The sequence below is a fragment of the Alexandromys fortis genome, unplaced genomic scaffold (assembly GCF_014885135.2).
Source record: "Alexandromys fortis isolate MF-2015 unplaced genomic scaffold, M_Fortis_MF-2015_v1.1 scaffold_102, whole genome shotgun sequence".
NCBI lineage: Eukaryota > Metazoa > Chordata > Mammalia > Rodentia > Cricetidae > Alexandromys > Alexandromys fortis.
The window spans coordinates 6,025,075-6,036,660 of NW_026067984.1; the positions used below are offsets into that span (position 1 = coordinate 6,025,075).

The 11,586-nt window shown below is 37.4% G+C and overlaps 1 protein-coding gene across 3 annotated transcripts in view; it reads left to right on the top strand.

Moving 5' to 3' along the window:
- Lrba (LPS responsive beige-like anchor protein) overlaps positions 1 to 11,586 on the top strand; it is a 468,170-nt gene that overhangs the window by 50,641 nt on the left and 405,943 nt on the right. For all 3 annotated transcript variants that reach the window (XM_050158812.1, XM_050158811.1, XM_050158813.1), the window contains exons 5-11: positions 3,428 to 3,523; positions 4,000 to 4,121; positions 4,208 to 4,334; positions 5,463 to 5,582; positions 7,370 to 7,516; positions 10,299 to 10,496; positions 10,668 to 10,801. In XM_050158812.1, coding sequence (XP_050014769.1) covers positions 3,428 to 3,523; positions 4,000 to 4,121; positions 4,208 to 4,334; positions 5,463 to 5,582; positions 7,370 to 7,516; positions 10,299 to 10,496; positions 10,668 to 10,801 — 944 coding nt within the window. The remainder of the gene's footprint in view (positions 1 to 3,427; positions 3,524 to 3,999; positions 4,122 to 4,207; positions 4,335 to 5,462; positions 5,583 to 7,369; positions 7,517 to 10,298; positions 10,497 to 10,667; positions 10,802 to 11,586) is intronic.

Here is an 11,586-nt window from a genome sequence, read left to right on the forward strand (position 1 = left end):
TGCTCTGGTATTTGAAAGTACCTCTTCCAAGTCATTAGTAGTTTATAAAGTGCCTAATAATTATTCCACATGCAGTGCGTGTCAAATTGAGGGGAAGAGATCAAAGTAGCATTTCATGTGCATTGCTACTTTTGTTTGTGTGTCCTAGGTAGACTACTAATTTGGTTCTTGTTAAATTGTGATATAAAGCTCTATGTCTGTTATTTATTGATGTTGAGAATGTATTAAGTAGCACCCACTTTCCTTCTGTTCTGAGTGGTAATGCCCTTTAATGTGAGCAGCATGTTCAGGGAACAGCGTCTTTGCAGGTTAGAGCCATCCTCTCCAGGTGCAATCGATGGGTCCAGGTACCTTATGGAAGGCATTTTTTTCTTTTTTCTTGCAATTTAATTAGCTGTTTGTTAGAGGAGTATTTGCTAGTAAATAGTTGCCCCATTTTTGTTTGCATCCGTTAGTGACTTGACCATTGCCTTTAGTTGAGCCAGCTGTCCTATAATTGTCAGGTCTATTAAATTTCATCCTTGTTTGTACCCATAATTCATCATGTTAAAATAGACATTTTTTTTAGCTTATATGTTGTAAACTCCAACTCTCTGCTGCTTTTTTTGTTTTATACTGATATTAACTGAACTGAGTTATGGTCCTGTGTCGTTTACCATTTACATTATTAGTTTGTCCTCTCCATAACTTGGTAAATTTCATCACATTTTGAAAAAATTTGTTATTATTTCTCCAAATATTACTTCCTTTTATTCTTTATTTTCCCCTCATCTGGGACATCAAACTTCAGGTAACTTTAGTTTTATTAAATTCAAAAATTTTTTGAAAAGATTTTTCCTCACTGTCTTTCCCCAGTGCTGTGTAAGACTCAGAGCCTCACACAGCTGCTTTCCTACTGAGCTCATCGGCAGAGCTCAAGTTGGTTCCTCGATTCTGTCCAGATCACTGAGATCTGGTCACTTTTTTTTTTTTTGTCTTTTCTTTTAGAACTTTATTTTAGATCGGTTTTATTGCTTTACCCTTAGCTGAATTTTTTCCTTCTGCAGTGTTTTAATCCTATTCATTGGGAATTTCAGATGGTTCCTTTTTTTTTTAAACCCTTTTTGGTGGTGTGTGTATATTTGTTTATGTGTGTACATATTCATGTGTGCATGGACTGTAGAGGCCAGAGGACAGCCTGGATATTATTCCTCAGGTGCTGGCACCTTGTTACTGTGTAAAGACCTCTCACTTCCCTGGCAGGGAAGGCCAAGTAGGTGAGGCTGACTGGCCAGTGAGCCTTGGGATCTGCTTGTCTCCACTTTCCCAGTGCTGGGATTATGAGCACAGACAACCACCCATCATCTCTTTCCTCCTCCTCCTCCTCCTCCTCCTCCTCCTCCTCCTCCTCCTCCTCCTCCTCCTCCTCCTCCAGAATACATGATATGAAAAAAAGACACTGTATTGAAAAGACAAATGCCAGAGGCATAGGAGAGTAATCAATCAGCTGAATGATATGTAATGTAAAGTAATATAAATGCTAAACAAAAATACACGACTTTTTCATTTGTGTGTGTGCATGTCCACATGCATGCCCATGTGCTATTCTGCATGCTTGGTGTTCAGAGAACAACTTGCAGGAGTTGGTTCTCACCTTCTACCCAGGTTGTCAGTCTTAGTAGCAAGCATCTTTAACTGCTGAGCCATTCCACAGGCCACAGAAAGATTTCTGACAGAGTACATAACACCAATATTAGACATAATAATATAACTATTTATGATAAGAAGGACAATCAGAATAGCTTGCGAGATAAACGTAAAATAATAGCTGTCCACTCTGGATAACACAGCCAGCTACTTCTCTCTTTGACTCTTTGAGTAGAGTACAAATCCCATATCTCAGTCTACACACAGATTTATGATGTTTATCTGTGGAATGAGTGCATCAATGAACATGCTTATTTGTAAAGACTCTTGATATGGCATCTAATATTTTTCTAAAGACTTTCCAGTGTAGTGTCCTACAACAGGGACTGTGGGAGGGATTACCTTATTATCTTCTTTTGTTGATTTGTTTATAGAAAAAGGAATTTGGAGGAATGATTTCTCTAGATGGAAATGCTCTAATTTTCTAATTGTATTTGCTGTTTCAGTTTTTTTGTTACTTTGTTTTTCTTTGAAATATATTTAAAAAATAAGTGTGATTGTAGTCATTTGATATTAATTATACTTTTAAAATTGAGTGTTATGGATGATTAAAAGGTATCTGTTAGATTGAAATATTCCACTTACTAGTAAGATAAAAGGCTGCTAAACTTTTACATAGAAATAATATCTTAGAATGGTAAACAAAACAAGATGGGAGAAAGTCAATGATTTCACCTGTGGTTTGACCCTGTTTTCAGCTTGTAATAAAGAAGAATGAATGCCCTTATTTTTACTATATTTCCTTATAGGCTTATTAAGATGGTAATGTATATCTAATTGCCCTTGACTTTCCTTATAAATATTAATGAGATTTTCATTTTAGTTCTTGATTGTTTTATGTGCTAGATAGTTTTGTGGGTCAAAGAAACATTAAAAATATGATGTTAAACCCTTTATATATGCTGCGCATTTGAGGCACATTGTAGAATGAAATATGCTAGAGGAATTTAACCACTTTTGTGAGTTCCGGGAGGACTGCTTGAGGAAGTGGACTTTAGACCTCAAGATGAGCTTTGAAGGATATGAAAGATTTCCTTGATTTTTTTTCAGGAGACTGAGGTAGGTTTAGTGAGCACATTTTAAGCAGAGGGGATAGTTTGTAAATAGAACCCAGGATCACAGATATGCAAGATGAAGTTGGAGATATAGATCAGTATCTGTTAGGCCATTGAAAGAGTGGTCTCTATTAAAGAAGGAGAGCAAGGGCATGGTTCAACTGGTGAAAGTATTATGGCTCAAACTGTGCTTCTGGGGTTAGACTGAGTTCTGATCCTGACCCCACTGTTACTGTGTGGGAGAGTGCTCTTCCGCTTCAGAGCTTCCTCTGTAAAATCAGGAAAATAACAGGATCACATTTTAGGTTGTGAAGTTAAAATATTATGACTTATTTAAAGTATCATTGACAATAGAGTCTAAGTAAGCATTATTTAGTACTTGTTAAATTAAGATGTATAGAGGAGTAGGTGGCAGTTGAAGTAGTTTATAAATTTTAAAGGTCAGTTTTTGAAGTGAGGGTGTGAAACAATATTAGATCATATTTACTGAACAAAAATGTGCTCTATAGTACTACAAAAATAACACAGAATTCATTGTATTAAGGTATTTAAAAACAGCATTGTTTATTCTTATAAATACCTTTTAGTTTATAGTATTATTCAGTTATTTTGTATATATTAAAGCATGAGTGTTATTAAATATGTTTTAAGGAGAAAAACATGATTACTAAATTGCTATTTTATAGCCTCCGCATGCTGGGAAGTTGCTGTCTGTGTTAAAGCATATGCCTCAGAAGTACGGTCCTGATGCCTTTTTCAACTTTCCAGGAAAGAGTGCTGCAGTAAGTAAATGTGCATGAGGCAAACACCCAAATTTCTCCTTATCCTTGCTTCTTGGACGTACAGCCTTGTTACACTGGCATGGAACTTGGCAGTTCTATGTTAGGCAGAAGCTTTTCTGCATGACTTTGCTTAATCCTTAGGACAGTTTTTCCCCCTAGCAGTTTGAGAGATGGAGAAATTGCTTCTTAAGGCATCTGAGAAAGCTGCCTACTCAAAGCTTGGTTTAGTGTTTTTCTAAATGTTCTTCACTAAATGTTTAGTGTTCTACACTGAATGTTTCATTTAATTAATATTTTCTAATTTTTATTTGAGAAAATACAATAGTTATTAAATGTTTTCTTCTAAATAAAGTCTGCTTTGTGATATTTTAATAACTTTTAAAGTGGAAACATACATAGTGTTGTAAAATCTCATTTTCATGAATTCAATAAGAAAGTTTTTCTTGCAAGTTAATAACTGCATTTCTTTCCTTTAGGCTATTGCATTACCTCCTATAGCCAGATGGCCTTACCAGAATGGTTTTACATTTCACACCTGGCTTAGAATGGATCCTGTAAATAATATTAATGTAGACAAGGATAAACCATATTTGTATTGGTATGTATTTCTAGACTTGATTAGTGTTAATACTTTGTTTTGAAAATGAGTATTTCGAGGTAAAATGAGAACTTAACTCTTCACAGTTTCAGAACCAGCAAAGGTCTTGGATATTCTGCTCATTTTGTTGGAGGCTGTTTGATTATAACCTCAATAAAGTCCAAAGGAAAAGGCTTTCAACATTGTGTGAAGTTTGATTTCAAGCCCCAGAAGGTATGAGCTCTTCCTGAGTCCGTTCCCTTAAGAAGCTGTGCAGCCCACATAGTGCTGCATCAGCCTCATGTGTGTTTACACCTTTTAAACACATGTGTTTCAGTTACTCGGAAGTTAACTTCTATGGGTTGGGTGATAAAGTGACTGAATATTTAGTTTTTTTTTTTAAATATAATTTTTTTATTGAAAAAAAAAAAAGATTTCCGCCTCCTCCCCGCCTCCCATTTCCCTCCCCGTCTCCCTTTTCCCCCCTCCTCCCTCTCCTCTCCCCCTCCGCCCACTCCTCTCCCCCTCCCTCTCCAGTCTGAGGGGCAGTCAGGGTTCCCTGCCCTGTGGAAAGTCCAAAGTCCTCCCCGCTCCATCCTGGTCTAGGAAGGTGGACATCCAAACTGGCTAGGCTCCCACAAAGCCAGAACATGAAGTAGGATCAAAACCCAGTGGCATTGTCCTTGGCTTCTCAGCAGCCCTCATTGTCCGCCATATTCAGAGAATCCGGTTTTATCCCATGCTTTTTCAGTCGCAGTCCAGCTGGCCTTGGTGAGCTCACAATAGATCTGCCCCACTGTCTCCGTGGGTAGGTGCACCCCTTGTGGTCCTGACTTCTTTGCTCATATTTTCCCTCCTTCTCCTCCTCCTTGGGACATTGGGAGCTCAGTCCAGTGCTCCAGTGTGGGTCTCTGTCTCTATCTCCATCCATCACCAGATGAAGGTTCTATGGTGATATGCAAGATTTGGTTGGTTTTATGAGAGATGCTAAGAGAAAAGAAAACGATACTTTAGTACTGTCTTCTTTTACACCTTACCAGTCAGAGGTTGGTGAAGAGTCATCAGTAACATGTGTAGATATAGGTAGCAGATGTAGATGTAAAAATATCTAAATTTTAAGGAAGATATTTGTAATAGATAGTTATTTTTTCATTGTATGTTTGAAAATTTCCATACTATTACATTGTAAAAATTACCTAATGATTAAGACCAATCTGCTGAGGTTTTCCTAGAATAAATATTGTCCTAGAAGTGAATGTTGGACTGGTAAAAGCACAGTTGTTTTTGATTAAAATCTTCAATTTTTTAGTTGTTATCAGTGAGGTTTTGTTACTCAGAGAATCGTTATTTTTGCTTACCCAGTGGTACATGGTAACTATAGTGCACATTTACAACCGATGGAAGAACAGTGAGCTTCGATGTTACGTGAATGGTGAGCTTGCTTCCTATGGAGAGATAACATGGCTTGTCAACACCAGTGATGTAAGTAGTTTCAGAAACTTCTGTGATAAAGCACCTGATTAGCAGTGTGGCCTGGGGGCAATGAAAGACTTTATTTGGCATACAGGACATCATCAAGGAAGTCAGGGCAGGAACTGATGCAGAGACGATGGAGGGGTGCTGCTTACAAGCTTGATCCTCATGTCTTGCTCAGCCTGCATTTTTCTTTTTAAAAATTAAATCCTTCTCATTTTAATTGTTTGGATAGAAAAGTACTGTACATTTTCCTTACTCCCCTTCCACTCTCCTCCCTACCTTTCTCTGGGGTTGTGGCCTGTAGGCTGGTTGTCCTTTGCTTTAAGTCTCTCAGCCTGCATTCAGCCTGCATTCTTATATGCCCAGGGCCATCTGCTTAGAGATGTTACTCCCCACAGTGGGCTGGACCCTCCCATGTCAATCATTAGTCCAAAACAAAACAAAGCAAATGCCCTAAGTCTAGCCTACAGGCCATCTGATGGGGGATATTTTCTTATCTGAGGGTCTGTATTTGCAGATGTCTCAGGCTTATGTCAAATTGAAAAAAAAACTAACCAGTACATTATGAAAAATTATTTATTTATATTTTGGTTTTTCAAATCAACTCACTCTCTAGACCATGCTAGTCTAAAACTCAAAGAGATCCACCTGTCTCTGCCTCCCTAGTGTTGGAATTAAAGGCGTGTACCACCACCGCCCTGCTGAAAAACTATTAATTTAAAGGGATGAAATTTATAAACAAGAGGTTATTACAAAATCTGAGTATACGTTTGAACACCATTTTTTATAGTCATAATTTGGCTAGTATGTTAATTTTTTGATAGAGCTTGTTGATTTGTCAGCTAAGGTATTATTCAGGTTTTATAAAATTCTGGGTAGATAAAGATGATTATTTTATAAATAAGTTAAATGATGCATGGCCATACACTTTGCATTTACTTCATAGCTGGTATTGATTCTATTATTTTTTATTATGTTTTCAGAATTCAAAGGTTAGAATGAAAATAGAAATGGCCTTATTCCTCCCTTCTAATGTTCTTTTTATAGAAAGCTTAAAAAAAAACACTTAAAAACCCTCATTCACCACCCACTCCTTTCGTATCATTTTCCACTTATATTTGTTTGTGTTGATAACGTTAGCCTCAAGAGCTCATGGTGCCATGTCACACACCTTTAGTTCTGAAACAGTTCTCTCATTTCTTGACCACATCATCTTGTGAAACACGTTACCCCAGAAAACTGGGGATGCTGAACGGGATATCTCCGTTAGTCTCAGGGAAGTTTTGTAACCCTTATCTTTTTACTATGAAGGGTGCAGTGAGAAGGGTGGCCTAGTAACTCCAAACCAAACTCAGGATTTTCCTGTCAGACACAGCTTTCTCTTCAATTTAGGTGTTTAACTTTTTAACTTAGTATCATATCAACTTGTCTGATTCTCTTTCTTATTTCCTCGTTGTTAACAAGCTGTATTTATTACAACTTAGAAAACTCGTGTTCATCCATTTTCAAGATGCCATTCCCAATTTTCATTCCAGGTGTGAAGGGATGAAGTGTTAAATGAATTGTTTTATTCTATTCATATATCCTTTAGAGAGACACATACACAGTATGCCCATTTATTGGCCTGTGTCTTTGTTTTCTTTACTGAATATACTCCAGTTCCATCCACATTGTCAGATGATAGAATTTAATTCATTTTAATGGCCAAATAGTGTTTCATTCAGTATGTGTACCATCTATCACTCCTAGAGTGTATGATTTTCTTGAAAAATTAAATCTCTTTTCTTTTACAGACCTTTGACAAATGCTTCCTGGGCTCCTCAGAGACAGCAGATGCGAATCGGGTGTTCTGTGGTCAGATGACTGCGGTTTACCTTTTCAGCGACGCTCTGAACGCAGCTCAGATTTTTGCCATTTATCAGTTGGGCCTGGGGTATAAGGTACTTAACTTCCTGTGCACTGCTTAATGGTTGAGTGCTCCTCTGGGCTTGGTTTGAAGGTGGTTCACACATGGGCAGTTATACCTTGAGTATTTATATATGCCGGGGGCACTGGGAGCATGGCAGGGCATTCACAGGGGTCAAAGTCCTTTTCATGTTTTCAGAGAATTGCAGCATACTTGACCTGTGTGAAGAGCTGTGAGAAGTGCTAGGTTAAGTTTCAGTTTTATGTCATGCTCTAATTCTTTCCATGAAGGCATTTTTTTAAAGGTTACATAAAATTGTGTATATTCATGGGGCATTACAAATATAATGTATATATGAAAAATACATATATACATTATGTTAGGTTCAAATCAGGATTGGCATATCTGTCTTTTCAAACATTTAGCATTCTTCATGATAAAATGTTCCTGCTTTTTCCTTGTATTTTTGAAATATATGCGTTTCTTATTTATAGTTATTTTACTATACAGCCATACACCACAACATCTTTCTTTTGTCTACGTGTAATTTAGTATCCATTGACCATTCTTTTTCCACCACCACCTCAGTCTCTGGTAACCATCATTCAACTTCCAACTTGTTAGAGATTGTCATTCTTAGATTTCAAATATGAGGGGGATCAGGGAACATTTATCTGCCTGTGTCCTGGGTTATTTTACTTAGTATATGTTCTCTAGTTTTGTCCACATTGTCAAACTGACAGAATTTAATTCATAGCCAAATAGTATTTCATTCTATATATGTACCATGCTTTTTTTTTTTTTTTTTTTTTTTTGGTTTTTCGAGACAGGGTTTCTCTGTAGCTTTGGTGCCTGTCCTGGAACTAGCTCTGTAGACCAGGCTGGCCTCGAACTCACAGAGATCCACCTGCCTCCCAAGTGCTGGGATTAAAGGCGTGCGCCACCACCGCCCAGCTGTACCATGCTTTTTTAAATCTATTTTTATCTCTCTCTTTTTGAGACAGGGTCACTCCACATAGACCTGGCCATCCTGGAACTCTCTGTGTAGACCAGCCTGGCTTTGGACTCACAGAAATCCACCTGCGACTGCTTCCCTAGTGCTGGGATTAAGAGCGTATGCCACCATGCCTGGGCCATTTTTATTTAATGTTTAAAGAAATTTATTTATTCATTTTTTTGTGTTATTGATGTTTTGCTTATGAGGGTGTAAGACCTCCTAAAATGTAGTTGCAGACAGTTGTGAGCTGTCATGTGGGTGCTGGGAACTGAATCCAGGTCTTTGGAAGAGCAGCCACTGCTCTTACCTTCTGAGCCACCTCCCCAACCCTCATTTTAATCTTTTAATGAGGATTTATTTGTACTTCACGGCAATTATGAATAGTGCTATTATAGACATGGGAGTGCAACATGTCTCTCTTCATTACTTCATTTTGTTTAGATATATGTTCAGGAAAGGATCCCAGGTATTGCAAGCCGGCCTTGAACTTGGTACACAGTTGATGCTGGCCTTGTATTCCTGGTCTTCCTGTCTCCACATCCCAAGTACAGGGATTATAGATGTATATCACTATGGCTGGCCTCCCTCTGGTTGTAATTTGAATTCTTTTACTGGCCAGAGTTCTCCCTGTTTCTTCCGCCCGAGTGCTGGGATTAAAGATGTGCACTACCACCACCTGACTAAAAATTTTAACTTGTGTCAATATACTTACTTTAGATATGTTCACAGTGTTTGAGCAACTTATTTTAGAGTATGCTTAAAGAAACTAAGAGCGACTATGTCACTGGGCTCTGATCCTACAAACTTTCTAACTTTTTAAAAAATGATTTATTTATTTTTATTTTATGTGCATTGATTGGTGTTTTGGCTGGATATATGTCTGTTGAGTGTGTTGGATCTCTTGGAATTGGAGTTAGACACAGTTATGAGCTTCTGTGTTGGTGCTGGGGTCTTTGGAAGAGCAGTCATTGCTCTCAACTGCTGAGCTGTCTCTCCAGCCCTGTCTATGCAGTCTTTCACTGATCAGAACATTGTTTTGTGGTGTATGATTGTATAAAGTAATATTTGACATTGTTGAAAGAACGTGCAGATGGCAATGTTGGTAGAGCAAACATTAACTGAGATCAGCAAGAAACAGAGGACTTGGGCAACTACATAGCCCAAGTGAACTTAACATACAGAGCACTCTGTAAATACCAGTATAAAACACATTCTTCTTGAGAATGCTTAGAATATTCTTCAGATCAGACCATCTGGTGGGCTACAAAACATATTGGTCAACTTAAGGAGATTGAAGTTATTGAATATATTTTTATGATTTTTTGTTTGTTTGTTTGTTTTTTTGTTTTTCGAGACAGGGTTTCTCTGTGGCTTTGGAGCCTGTCCTGGCACTAGCTCTGTAGACCAGGCTGGTCTCGAACTCACAGAGATCCGCCTGCCTCTGCCTCCCGAGTGCTGGGATTAAAGGCATGCGCCACCATCGCCCGGCTATTTTTATGATTTTGATAGAATGGAAAATTTATAAACATGTGGAAATTAAACAACATAGCCTTAAACAGTCAGTGAGTCAAAGCAGATGACACAAAGGTAATTGGAAAATATCCTGAGGCAATGAAAATAAATATAAGTTAAATTCAATGTGATTGAACAAAAGTGTGATCAAGAGGATAAATCACAGAGGTAATGGCTCACATTATGTGGAGGGGTTAGTCATTTTACCTGGTATTATTAGATTTTATACTTGATCATTTGTATTTATGTGGTGTGTATGTTACCTTAACTGATTTTTTGCTTGTTTGTTTGTCTTTATAACTGACAGGGTACATTTAAGTTTAAGGCAGAAAGTGACCTTTTCCTTGCTGAGCATCATAAACTTTTACTATACGATGGCAAACTCTCCAGTTCCATTGCCTTCACTTACAACCCACGGGCCACAGACGCCCAGTTGTGCCTCGAGTCGTCTCCTAAGGACAATCCTTCCATTTTCGTTCATTCCCCCCATGCACTCATGCTCCAGGTACGATTCCAGATCTCTTAATAATATATCAAGTGGAAATATCAGTGTTAGTATTATTAAACATGTGGTATGCCACATTTTTAGTGTTCTTGTATTTCCTGTTATATTTTATTTTTGATTGCTTTAGAAAAGAAATCATTGAAACCTTTACTGTGTTTTCTGTTTTCCAAGGATGTAAAGGCAGTTTCAACACATTCCATCCAAAGTGCCATGCATTCAATTGGAGGAGTACAAGTTTTATTTCCTCTTTTTGCACAGCTGGATTATAGGCAATATTTATCTGATGAGGTTGATTTGACTATCTGGTGAGTGTTTTTGTTTCTCTTTTTGATGGTTGTTTTTGAGAGAGGGTTTTAGTATTGTAGCCTACACCCCACTGGCTTACAACTCACCATGTAGTCCACCAGGATCTCAAGCTGACCTTTCTACATTAGTTTTCTGAATGCCAGGATTACTCTGAGCATTGCACGCCTGGTGGCCTCTTGCTTGAATTTTACTTGAAAATTACTTTTCATGATTAGTGAACTGAGTAGTATTTTTTTTGCCATTTGTTTTGTTGTAGAGTAACAATATTTTAGAGAAATTTATGTATAAACTGTGCTATAAATATTAATTATATTGTTATTAATGTAATTCTGGTTTAGTAGTAAAAAAAATTGGAAACCCCCAAAGCATAGTAAGTTTATGGAATAAAGTTAACTTAGTGAATTTATTCAAAATGATACATCTAAATTGAGTATTGTGACAAAGTTTTTAGGGCTAGTCCCTGGGAGGCAGAGGCAGGTAGATCACTGTGAGTTTTAGGCCAGCCTGGTCTACAGAGTGAGTTCTGGGACAGTAAGGGCTATGTAGTGAGACCCTGTCTCAAAAAAAAAAAAAAAAAACCTCAAGACAAACAAAACCAAAACAGTCTTTCTCTCACACACCCCCATATAACATTATATATAATAATAGTATTATATATAGGACATATAACATTATATATATTATATTCTCTATATATTTTATATATAATTTGTCTGATTTTAAAACTTTTAAGTTTTTATTTGGCAGGGATTTATTATGGGAATAAGGTTTTTTTTTTTTTTTT